General features: G+C 36.5%; 1 protein-coding gene across 3 annotated transcripts in view; it reads right to left on the reverse strand.

Moving 5' to 3' along the window:
- CCDC90B (coiled-coil domain containing 90B) overlaps nucleotides 1-12157 on the reverse strand; it is a 16628-nt gene extending 4471 nt beyond the window's left edge. The window contains exons 1-8 of one of the 3 annotated variants that reach the window (XM_012641855.1): nucleotides 11672-12157; nucleotides 8486-8605; nucleotides 7063-7166; nucleotides 3123-3224; nucleotides 2344-2385; nucleotides 2187-2258; nucleotides 2035-2088; nucleotides 538-652 (exon numbers count right to left, since the gene is read on the reverse strand). In XM_012641855.1, coding sequence (XP_012497309.1) covers nucleotides 538-652; nucleotides 2035-2088; nucleotides 2187-2258; nucleotides 2344-2385; nucleotides 3123-3224; nucleotides 7063-7166; nucleotides 8486-8605; nucleotides 11672-11771 — 709 coding nt within the window. In that variant the 5' untranslated portion in view covers nucleotides 11772-12157. Of the gene's footprint in view, nucleotides 1-537; nucleotides 653-2034; nucleotides 2089-2186; nucleotides 2259-2343; nucleotides 2386-3122; nucleotides 3225-7062; nucleotides 7167-8485; nucleotides 8606-11351 lie in introns of all 3 variants that reach the window. The other 2 variants (XM_012641857.1, XM_012641856.1) reach the window with 2 other exon arrangements.
- Nucleotides 12158-12759: the final 602 nt, after the last annotated feature.

The following is a 12759-nucleotide window of genomic DNA, read 5'->3' on the forward strand; positions in this document are numbered from 1 at the left end:
TTCAGGCTGGTCTCGAACTCCTGAGCTCAAACAATCCGCCCGCCTCGGCCTCCCAGAGAGCTAGGATTACAGGCGTGAGCCACCGCGCCCGGCCCAAGCTTGCTATGGTTTTAATGGCCTGTATATACTGTATTGATCTTTCTCTCTAACTTCACTCAAATCCTTATGAAGGATATAAGCAATAAAAAGCAAATTTTCATTCTTTTCACTGTGTAATACCTAGTTTATACTTGTATCATTTTGTACTTGTGTTTATATATTTCTTTGATATCCATATGCTTTCAGCTATTAGTATGTTACAGAGTTGCCTGTTAAATTTATATGCTGAGTTTGGAACCTTCTTCAAAGACTACAAGGGATCAGGCAATAAAGAAGCCTTATTATAGCTCTTCTGTTTTTTTCTGTGCCTACACTGTCATCTTGGGAGATAGGAACTAACAGGTCCCTTTCTTCACAAAGAGCAGGGAAAAAAAGAGAAAGGAACTAACAAGTCTATAAATTAAATGTCAGCAATTCCTTTTTTTGACAAAGTCTTACCTGCAAGATAACGAATTGTCTCAAGTTTGTTAGACTCCATCAGTGTTTTTAAGAAAGCAATTTCAGTGTCAATTTTATTACTGGTCTCTGAAATAACACTTTTGGTTTGGGTATCCTGTAGTAAATAAGAATAAATAGGAGAACTAAATTTTTTCTCTATGTATTAAATGGACAAAAACATTTACATTAGAAACCCTCACTTATGGCCTAATTCTGCATTGCAAAAGTCTTAATTGGGGAAACAGTAAAAGTACAGTGGTATTAAAAAAACATTAAATGAACACTACAAACTGACAAGTCATGTACCTTCTACTTTCCTATTTGAAGATCATTTCTTAGGATTATCACATACTGGGCATATTCTATTATAAACCTCCTAATAAAATATTTGAGACCTAAATATATAAGATGATAAACTAAGAAGGAAAAATTTTAGTCACAGAACTATCACTTTATGTGTGTAAAGTCCTTAGCAGATTATAGATAAAACTTTAAATATATTCTGCACATAAAAAATCAATGAGGTTTATACTATGAACTGGCACTAATATTAAAGGAACTGGCAGAAATACCTGATGTGTTAACATTGAATGCTACGTGTATAGGGGTCAAGGGGTAGGAGGAGAGATAAGAAGGGACCTAGAGCTCAGAAATTAGTTTTGAGAGAATTTGCTGATTTCCTTGTTTATCTCCTTTATCTGGTTAAGAAGTAAGAGAAGAGATTAGTATCCTTGAAAGGACAAATGTGACCTTCTCTTCTATTAAATTATGAGTAAGAGTGATGGCTTTGAACTTTTAAGACAAGGACTAGACTGAATCAGAAAGCAGAATTTTACTCAAGCCATAGAGATTAAGTAATAATTACATTTTAGAATTATTGTTGAAATAAAAAAAAAGAATTATTGACAAGAGGCAGTAGTTCTGAGTATGGGGTTTAGAATCCAGGTTCTTTTCCAAGCTATCCCACTTATTAACTGGTGACCTTAACCTCTCTGTGCCTCATTTTCAAAATTGGTAAAATGGGAATAATAGTGCCTACCTCGCAGAGGGTGATACGAAGTTTAAGTAAATTAACAGATACAAACAAAGCATGCAAAATAGGATCTGGCACATTAACAGAAATACTTACTATGATTTTTCAGAATTTTAAGATACTTAACTGAGCCTAGGCACTCATTTAAATACCCACTTGTGAAATATTAACACCAATAGTGAATCTTTGTCTTTTAAAAAGTAGTTATTTTCTATATAAAAATAATTTAGTTTTAAAAAAGTATGCTATGTGGAAAGTTTGATTCTCACTCTGAAGTCACGGCTCATGACCATCTACCTGGTGGTAGCTTCCATAAAATGCTGGCTAACTATAATAGCTATGAGGAAATCATATATTCTGTAGGGCTAGCTCTTTAAAGTCCAAACTTATAAACTGATACACATAAAAGCAGTCATACAGGGATAAGAACTGTACAAAAGAGAAATTTTTACATACTACTTTACCTTTTTTGTAAATTCTGTGGTTGCTTCCATAAGTTGCTTTTCTTGATCTGTAAACTGTAGGATGTGAAGCAGCAAAAAGTTTAAAAAACAAAAAGAAGACTAAAAAGGAATAAGTAATGAAGAAAGTATGTTTAAAAGCACATATCCATTACCATATCTGTTACTCTGCTCCTTTCTAGATTGATGTCCAGTTTATTATCTGCTCTGATTCTACTGGTTTCATGCTTTAAAAGAAATAAACATATTTTTTAAAAAAGATCTTGTAATGAATATTCTGAAATTAATAAGTAGAAAAAAAATTTCACTTACTATTAATTGTTGCTTGACGTGGTCTAATTCAATTTTCATTTTCTAGGTATAAGAAAGATCACATGCAATCAGCAGTAAACCAAAAGTCCATATCATGATTTATTTTAAAACTGAAACCCTGGATTAGCAAAATCTGGACACTCTATGGATTTCTAATACAGAATTTGATAAAGAAAAAATTTTAAAAAGAAACTAGTAAACTATCATATTCAGAAAATAACTCTTATGAACAAAACATCAGAAAATGCATTTATATTTTAATATTAAATTCTACTTTTAAAAATGATTTCTAAATTTGAAAATATTTAAGCTAGAGGATAATACAACTTAAAATTCTGATTTAACTACAAAAACATAGTTTTCTCTTAAGTGATAAAGACAATTAGTACAGGATCAAGTCAAACCAAAAATGCCACATTACTTTTAGTTCTGAGAACATTATACTATGAGCTACACTAGAAATTTTAAAGAATAAATATAGAACTCAAAGATTTTCCCTTTTATGTGACTTTTATATGTATAAAATATAATTCTTCAGTGTGCAAAAAACTAATTTATGCATAGAAAGATAAGTTATGGTTAAATAAACAGCATACATTTTATCTAAAAACTTGTTAATTGTCTAATAACCACATAAAATTGTTAGTTGGTCTTATTAGCTTATTCACCAAGTAAAACACTTGTGACATCAGTTATTTTTAAAAAAATTTTTCTTTTATAACCTATTTTTACTGTAGAGATGAGTTATTTTATGGGTAATAAATTAAAATTTGTATCACCTCATTCTCTGCTCTCAGATTTGCAAATTCACTTTTCTCTAGGATGACCATGTCTTTCCTGATGGAGTCCAAATGAGCCATTAGCTGTTGTACTGTTATTTCCTAGAAAACAAAATAAAAATAACCTAGTGATGTATGGAATGCCATCCTTTTATTTATGGAATTGTTTTCATGAAATTTAAAAGAATTTGTTAACATGCTACAACGTATGATATTGATTGGCTAAGTAAAAAAAAAATGAAACCGAAATGTAGAAATGAAAAAAAGGAGATTTAAAAAAGAAAAAAGTATTTCCTAGTGAAGAGAAATAAATGTATAGGTCTTATAATGAAAAGAATTCCAATAAAATGCTTACTCTTACCTCCTAAGAGTTCCTCAACAAATAATGTTTTGTTTTTATTTTTTGGATACCTAAATGAAAAGGCTTTTATCATCTTTTATTGCTTTGAATTTGGAGGATTTTCTACCATTGGAAAATTCCATGGCATAGGATAAGACTCAGAAGTCATGCAGTAAAACAAAATAGAGAGATGTATGGTTAAAATAATTGCTCTTTGTCAGCATAATTAATTTTGTTTAAATTCTTGCCTATCTTCCTGATACCTGGTACTACAGAGAATTTGTGAAAGGTGGCCCCTACCTGATAGATTTAAAAGCTTTTGCTTTGCTTGGGAGGGACATTTTTGTAGAAATGATTTAAGAAAATATAATTGTTACAGGTTGAACATCCCTAATCTGAAAATCTGAAATGTTTCAAAGTCTGAAACTTTTTGAGCACTGACATGATGCCCAAAAAAAATGCTCATGGGAGCATTTCAGATTTTGGATTTGGATGCTCAGCTGGTAAGTACAATGCAAATATTCCAAAATCTGAAATCCAAAACACTTCTGGTCCCAAGCATTTTGAATAAAGGATACTCAACCTGTACCACTAAACTTCTTAAAATTAGGTAGCTTGCTAACTCGTCATTTACCTTTCTTTACCAAAAGTAAGAGCAGATGAGGGTGTAACTTTGATAAGGACTCTGTATAATAGGGTTTATAAACAAACTCAAAAGCCCAAACAAGAACAGGATCCTAGCTGGAACTCCCATTTTTAAAGTCACAATTTGTAGCCAGTGGTAGCTTGGGTGAGAAAGACTGTTTAAAAACTGACATGACTTTTAGAAAAGGGAGGCTATAATAATTCTAGACACATGACCAAGAAATGACTCAGTCATCAAAGGGTCTGAAACGCACACATCTTCTCCAAGAACAATTTTCAGATGGCACAGCCACGTAAAGTAGAGGTTAAAAGTGTGAGTTCTGGAGTCAGGCTATCTGGGTTTGAATTCAAGCTCTACCATTTATTGTGAGACTTTGGAAAGTTATTTAACTTCTTTGGTTTCCTCATTGGTAAAGTGGAAATAATAATAGTACCTATACTTTATAGTTATTTTGAGGATTAAATGAGATAATGTAGGTATAATGCTGCTTAAAATAGTACTTGGCACATGGTTAGCACACATTGTTAGTTACTGATGGCTAAAGCAGGACAGTCTGACTCTAATGTTTTGATGTGGAGGAAGTTTTGACTTAAATATTAATCTTAAATTAATCTTAATATTAAAAAAGAGTTTTTAGCTGTGTACAACAGCTATCCCTGACTCTTATGCCTTCCCTAACACTCATAATAATGACATTGGGGAGGGAGTTTATTCTTTTTATTCAATTCTGCTTGAAATATTGGTGAGAATTAGTTCAGCAGTCATATAGATGTGGCATCTAGGGGCTGTCAGTCCTGTTCTGCCCATATATCATTACAAAGGAGTTTTACGGCATTAAATATAATGTATTTTTATTACTGAGACTACATAGGGAAGAATTGGAAATATAATTATAGATTTCTTGTGGAGTGTGAACCTTGGAATAAGGGATGGTACTGTGGCCCTTATAGCTCCCTTTTTTTTTTTTTTTTACCTCATTCTTCCTTTAAACACAGACTCAAAAGGCCTACAACAGCACCGGTGTCCCTCTTCAAAAACTTTAAATGGAACGATACAATCCATTGTTAAGTAGTCAACTCAGTTAAGTGTGCTTGTTGTAACTACTGTGGAGCCATCAGAATATTCAGATTATAAGCGAATTCACAATAGTTGAATTCTCAGATGGAGGAGACTTGACTTAGTATGGCCCCTTCTGAAGTGATCAAGGTATATAGCTTACATGTCTGATGACCCTGAGCCTTAGCTCCATCCTTCATGACATCTTTGAGCCTTATTCTATCCTAGGTCAGCAATGGGGTTAGGCTCAAGGGTAGAACAGGACTGTAACTTCACACACCAGTAATAAAAAAGCCAAAAGTTTAATAGTAATATTCCTATACCCAATCCTACATTTTGTATGTAGGATTAAATGGTCCTAGCAGCATGAAGACTCCTCAAATCATAGTTTTAATTCACTTCTTATAGGTAAAATTATAAAAATTTAAGAGTAAATTGCTTTGTTAAAAATGTCAATAACTCTACATAGCTCTTTCAGGCTAGCTCAGAGTTTTGTGGGAACTAATTAAATGCTTGGCTTTTTCTTTAGTGGATTTAGCTATGATCCCAAATAAGCTAGCTAAAATAATGCATATACAAATTTAAAGGTAAATTAAAGGTAGGGGTTGAATGTTTTAATTCTAAGTGTCTATTTGGACATTATAGTAAAAATCTTTAAAAGCTTTTGATTCTCAGTGACCCTTAAAGTAATGAAATTTTATGCAAGAGATTCTAATTTCATGTGAGAAATCCTCATTTTTCTCTCCATGTTGTAAAATATTTATCTGAGGAAGACTAGACTTGAAAAATTAAAATTTTAAAAATATAACCATAGGAAGAAAACAGATTCTTGAACATAGTGAATTATTCATGACTGACAGAAATAAATTATTATTCCAGTTAAGTTCATTTAGCTTATTCTATCCTTTATGTAAAATTACTGCTTTTTGTCCATATCACTATAATGAACACTTGCAAATTACTCCTGAGTCTGTCTTCCATGGCAAAATAGAATTTTGCCTACTTTTCAAGGTTGTTAGAGATAAAATAATATATGAAAAGTACTCAGCACTGTGCTTCTTACATCTTTTCTTTTTTTTTTTTGAGACAGAGTCTCACTCTGTTGCCCGGGCTAGAGTGCCATGGCTTCAGCCTAGCGCAAACTCAAACTCCTGGGCTCAAGCAATCCTCCTGCCTCAGCCTCCCGAGTAGCTGGGACTACAGGCATGCGCCACCATGCCCGGCTAATTTTTTCTATATATATATTTTTAGTTGTCCAGATAATTTCTTTCTATTTTTAGTAGAGATGGGGTCTCGCTCTTGCTCAGGCTGTTCTTGAACTCCTGACCTTGAGCGATCCACCTGCCTTGGCCTCCCAGAGTGCTAGGATTACAGGCGTGAGGCACTGCGCCCGGCCTACATCTTAAATTCTTAGTAAATAGCATTATTTGACTTTAAAGATTTTTATCTCCAGTCAAATTAAATCATCTTAGTCATGCAATTTATTAAGTTGTTGCCTGGCATACAAGTCCATTCCAGCTTTCTAAGTCTGTGAAAATTAGCCAAAACATACATATGACAGCAATAAAATATACTTACTATATAGAAAGGTTAGTGCTTCTACTGTGGTGGGCTTTCGGGGGTCGGGGTGGGGAGTTGTTTCACTAACAATGAAAGATTTGGCAAAATTCCATTCTCTGTGTTACAATAATCTTGTTACAGTTATTTTAACTCTTCAGCCTCTCTGGATAACAGCTTTACTAATAGTTTTTCTTTCTTTTTTTTTTTTTTTTTGTGGTCCCTTTAGAGACAACAAGGAAGATACAGGTGTGTCTGGAAGGCCAGTGGGTAGACAGAGATGTAGTTATGAAAAAGATTATCTAATGAAACTGTCAGAAGTGACAAAATGAATATATTACCTGTTGAGCTTGAGTGACCATCTCCTTATAGATAGTATCCAGGGTGACATTTGATAAAGTGGTTAATGCTGATACAATTGTTTCTGCTTGTGTTTTGTCAAATCCTGTAGGCAGCAAATAGGTATTCGTATTTTTTAAAAAGTGCGCATTCTTATCAGAATAGAAGAACCTTCCACAAGACTTAAGTTTTCATACTCTTTTAAAAAAATGGTTACAATTAAATATTTGGTACATAAAAGCACTCAACAATTTTAATTCCCACTGTCTTCCCTCACATCTACATCAACACTGGATATTCCTAGTCTTTTTTATTTAAAAAAATTTTTTTTACAGACAGGGTCTTGCTCTGTTGCCTAGGCTGGCGTGCAGTGGCCCGATCATAGCTCACTGTAACTTTGATCTCCCGGGCTCAAGCAATCATCCACCTCAGCCTTCCAAGTAGCTGGGACTACAGGCATGTGCCACCATGTGGGGCTCATTTTTTAAAAAATTTCTTGTAGAGACAGGGTCTTGCTATGTTGCCCAGGCTGGTCTTGAACTCCTGGCCTCAAGCAATCCTCCATTCTAAACCTCCAGAAGTGCTAGGATTATAGGTGCTGAGCCTGTAATCAGGCCCGGCCAGCCTTTTTTATTTTTGAGTGTATAATTGGCATTAAAAAATGGTATTGCATTATTATTTTAATTTGTACTTAAATTTACATTTCCTCGATTGATAGTGAGGTTAAGCACCTTTACACATATTTTTTGGTTATTTATATTTAGTTTTCTGTGTGCTACTTGTTTAAAGCTTTTGCCCACTTTTTCTATAAAGTTGTTGACCTTTTACATTTAGCTTTTCATCTATCTGAAATTTAGTTTTCAGTAAGGGGATCTAATATATCTTTTCCCAATGGCTAGTCATTCATTGTATCTCATTTATTAAATAATCTTTCCTTTCCCTAATTTGTAATGCCTTCATCACATGCTAAATTCATATACATATATCTCTGAATACCATTCAGTTCTATTAATCAACTTTTTTATTCCTGTAATAACACATGATTTTAATTACTCTTTTGATACGTGGTAATTTTTTGTGTTGTTCTTTGATTTTTTTCTATTATTCTTGAACATTTGTACTTCCACATAGACTTTAGTATCAGCCTAGGAACTCTAGTTTTTTCTTTTTATATAACTGGAATCATTCTGCTCTTATAATTTTATATAATGCTGTTTTCAATTAACGTATTTCAAGCATTTCCCGTATCAGTAAATATTTTTCAAGCAATACCCTTTTTAAGCACTGTAAAATATTTCATTGTATGGATGGCACTTCTATTCAAAAAAGTCTTAGTTTTTGTAATACGGATACTGTCTTGACTAGGCAATTTATTATACGAATGCTATTATTTTTCTTTTTTCAAGAGGTATTCATGTTTCTCACCATGAGTTTCCAAGTCTTGCACCAATGCATGGGTATCAAAAGTTAATTTCCTTTGTTCTAAAGGAGTTATGTCCACTGGCCTCCTATCATATCCTTCCTTGGTTGTGGTGGTGAAGAAATCTGAAAAGAGAACACAATGCCTTTTCTTTTCCCTTGTAGTAACTGATAGAGGTATCACACTGTAGCTTCTATATCATTTTCCCCATCTATTTATAATATAGTTCCAGCTCTTCTAATTAGGAATTTTATAATCACACACAAGTTAATTGACTATCCTGAGCCTCTCTTTTCTGACATTATTCTGTACATCGCAAACTTTCAACAAATGTTTCCTTACCTTCTTTCAGTATTCAGAAATGTTAAGAGTCAGTCTAAAATTGTAATATAATGTACATCAAATGCTTTGGATATCATTGCCTCAACTCTAACTGCTGAAGAGCAGAAACTGCCAAACTTTGACTATGTGTGCTGAGGAGAATACAGAAGAATATGTGGAACATTTATTCCTTATATGTGCTCAAATATTTATGTAATATTTTGCTAGTCCCCACAATCCTATGAGGTAGGTGCTGATACCCTCCCTAGCAGTAGGACTTAAGTTTCACTCTTTGGAGGCAATAAAGCCCCTGTGTATTCATAGTAGGGTGTCATGAGCAGTTCAACTCATAAGTGCTCCTTAGAGTCTTTGTAGGGGTATTAGTAGGTAGAGATGAAACAACCAGAATCAGTGTTTCCAGCTCAAGGTGGAATAACAGGCCCTTAATAACTTAAAAGTTCCCAGAACTTAAACATCTGTCCAAACCCCCAAATCTTTCATTGTTACTTTTGATTCTTTCATACTTACATTCTTTTTTGTTTTATTTTGTTTTTTACAGTGAGAAACAAATTCAGAGTTTAAAGGCTTCACAAAGCAACTAAGTCATATATTGTGGATTGGAACTCTGGCCTATCTAAATACCAAGCACCTTTTTACTGCAAAAGTCCAGAGTTTACTTTTGAAAAAACATGGAAAATGGTGTTTCATTAAATCTAAGCTGTAAGCTTTATATTAATTTACTGCTAACTTTAAAGCTGAAACATTTCAGTGACACGGCTGGTTATTTTCCTGTAAGGAACTCAAAGAATGGGCATTACAGCATATATTCTTAAATGCTGGTCTATTAACATGTGCTATACTAATTGTATCAGGATTGATACATTAAATAATAAACTAAGAGATCCCTGGGCTCTACCCCTAGAGAGGGACTTAGTTCTGGGATAGGGCCTGAGAACCTCTATTTTTAAAAGCATTTCTAGTGTTTCCGGTGTTCTAAGTTTGCATAGTAGTAATAAACTGGGAGTCCAGCACTATTGGGCATAAAACTAAGACAAATCATATTACCTTCCTATGTCTTTGCTTATTTATCTTTAAAAAGGGAATTGGACTAGATGATAACTAAGGTCCTTCCATGGGTCAGAGGTCAAAAGGTTTCAAATTCCATGATTACTGACATTATTAGGCAAATTTAAACTCCTTATACATAGTAAACATTCAATAAATACTTGTTTAGTGAGGAGGGACACAAATCATATTAGTTTGTAAGAGGAGACTTAAGGTTTCTCTAAGAACACTCAGACTCAAGTGGGATAACTCCATTAAGTTAAAACATTAAACTTTACTTATGGTGATACATTTTCCAGTATGATATGTACTTTAGAGTTCATTCTCTAAAAATGTTTATGTTTTCATTTGCATATGTAAACAAAGCATATCTCTAAAAGTTAACAAAGATGAGATTTGGATGATTTTCTAGGATTCAAAAAAATGCTACCTCCTTTTGGCAAAGTCCATTATAATGTATGTGTATGCTAAACACCCCCAAATATGTAACCAGACCTTGTGAATGGCTCTGCCCAGCTAAACAGCAATCTTATAGATTAGCAGTCTCAAACCATGTTGGCACCAGGGACCGGTTTTATGGACTACAGTTTTTCCGCGGATTTGGGGAAGCGGGAGGAGGAGGGGGATGGTTTCAGGATGATTCAAGCACATTACATTTATTGTGCAGCCAAACCTCTCTGCTAATGATAATCCGTATTTGCAGCTGCTCCCCAGCACTAGCATCATTGCCTCAGCTCCACCTCAGATCAGGCATTAGATTCTTACGAGTGCGCAACCTAGATCCCTCTCGCATGCACAGTTTACAGTAGGGTTCCCGGTCCTATGAGAATCTGATGCCCCGCTGATCTGACAGGAGGCAGAGCGGTGAGGAGCAGCTGTAAATGCAGATGATTTATAATTGCTTGCTCACCCACTGCTCACCTGCTGTGCGGCCCGGTTCCTGACAGGCCATGGACTGATATCGGTCCATATCGGTCCTTGGCCTAGGAGTTGGGACCACAAGGCAGATCAGCAACTGCAGTTTTGACTGCAGCTGTCACTGGTGTGAGTAAAATGAAACAATGAGCAACAAAGTGAAACTTTAGAGCACAATTAACAGTGTAGAGGTGGGATGGTGTGTTTGGGTACTGAATGGCTCAGTTTACCTGGCAATTAAGATTCAGGAAGGTACATAATTAAGTACGAAGTGCCTGTTTTGTGAACAAATGTAAAGAGTATGAAAATTTGGAAAACAAACAAAAACAAGCCAACTGTTGAAACATTTCTCAGAATAAAGTCAGATGTTCTTCAGGATGCATTAACAGGGGCACAACTTACAGGTTCCAGTATTCACTTTTTTTTTGAATGGCTACGATGTGATTGCAGTGTACCGAAAATTACAGCGAGGATAAAGCAGACCTGACATGGGCTAGAGGCTAGAACCTAAGTAAGTCTAAATTCGGACAGGCCACAAAAGAAATCAGGACACCCCCAAACACAGATCACCCTACGCTTGCTCTTGAGAAACCTACGAAATTACCGGCCTCATGTCACAGAAAAAACGGAAACAAGGGCTCAGAAAGAAGCCGGACGAGATGCCCAGGCCTTCAGAGGCTTGCTTACAGAAGAGAAAGGCAGTTCTCTTTTCAGTCCTAGAACTTTGGGGCGAGCTTGGGTGAGTTGGGGCACTGGTATCGCCAGCATCAGGCGTGGGCTGGGGAGGAGGGCGTGGCACCTTCGCCTCCCGTTCGCCTAGCAGGCACAACCCACGGGAATCGTATCCCTAGAGAGCACTCGGGCATCGTTAACACGATGCCTCGTCTCACCTCTCCGCAGGACCGGCGAGAAATGCTCCCGGGGAGTTGAAACGCAGCAGCTCCCGCTGCTTTTAGAAATCAAGAGCCGCCAAGCCCACCAACTCCTCATAGTCTCACAGTTTTCCGGTTGGCGGGAGGAGGCGGAAGTCGGGCTGAATCTCGCTCAGGCTTTCGGGAAAGGTAGTTCTGGCGCCTCAAGAATGCTGGGAAATGTAGTTTTCGATCTGTCACAAGCCAAACTTCCAGCTCAGGCGCGAACCGCGGCCCCGCAGAGCTGGGCCTCTTCACAGACTGGCCCACAGTTCACTAGCATGGCTCAGAGTTTCTCCGCTTCTCCCACCGCCCCTTCCCGACCTGTGAACACCGTTACCGCCTTAAGACAGCGGGATCTTGTCGGAGAACCTTCCGGGGCCCATTTCCTGGCAATGAGTCCAACAGCAGATTCCTGTGACTTAGCAAGCGGCCGTGGTGCGCTCAGGTCGGTGGGAGACGGAGGCCTATCTAGCCGCACAGCAACCTGGGGCCTGAAGTCCTCGGCCGCTGAGCATCTTGGAGGATCGTGGGTGGCACAGGGGCGGACGAAACCTTCTGGGAAATGTAGTCCAGCTAACACCTCGTTCATGCCGCTTCATATCCTCCTGCTTCGCCCTCTGGTGTACGGGAGGACCAACTACTTTAGCTGGTTTATTCCCTCTCTCCGGAGGAACTGAATTCCTCCGTGGACCTCATTTTCACTATTTATCCCTCTCAGACCTCAGTTATGCCGGACTTTGCTTCGTGTGGTAAAGTGCCGGAAGTAGCAATGCACAGTAGTTGTTGTGCTGTTCGAATGCGTTAATATACGTGAGTACTGTTTGTAAATCCTAAAATATTGCACAATCGTTAGGTTTTAGTGGCTTAATTATTCTCACAAGAATCTAAAGAGTTACCGCCAAGTTTCCTATCTGTATGTATTGAAAGCTTTGTGAGAGTCAGCTATGTAACAAGCACCATTCTAAGCATTGAGGCGCATTAAAAGAAGAACAAAACTTGATTCCTGCCAGCAAGGGCTTTAACAGATAATTCATGGAGAGGAAATATAAATTGCTATTTTGAAA

The sequence above is a fragment of the Propithecus coquereli genome, unplaced genomic scaffold, assembly GCF_000956105.1.
Source record: "Propithecus coquereli isolate 6110/MARCELLA unplaced genomic scaffold, Pcoq_1.0 Scaffold170, whole genome shotgun sequence".
Lineage (NCBI taxonomy): Eukaryota > Metazoa > Chordata > Mammalia > Primates > Indriidae > Propithecus > Propithecus coquereli.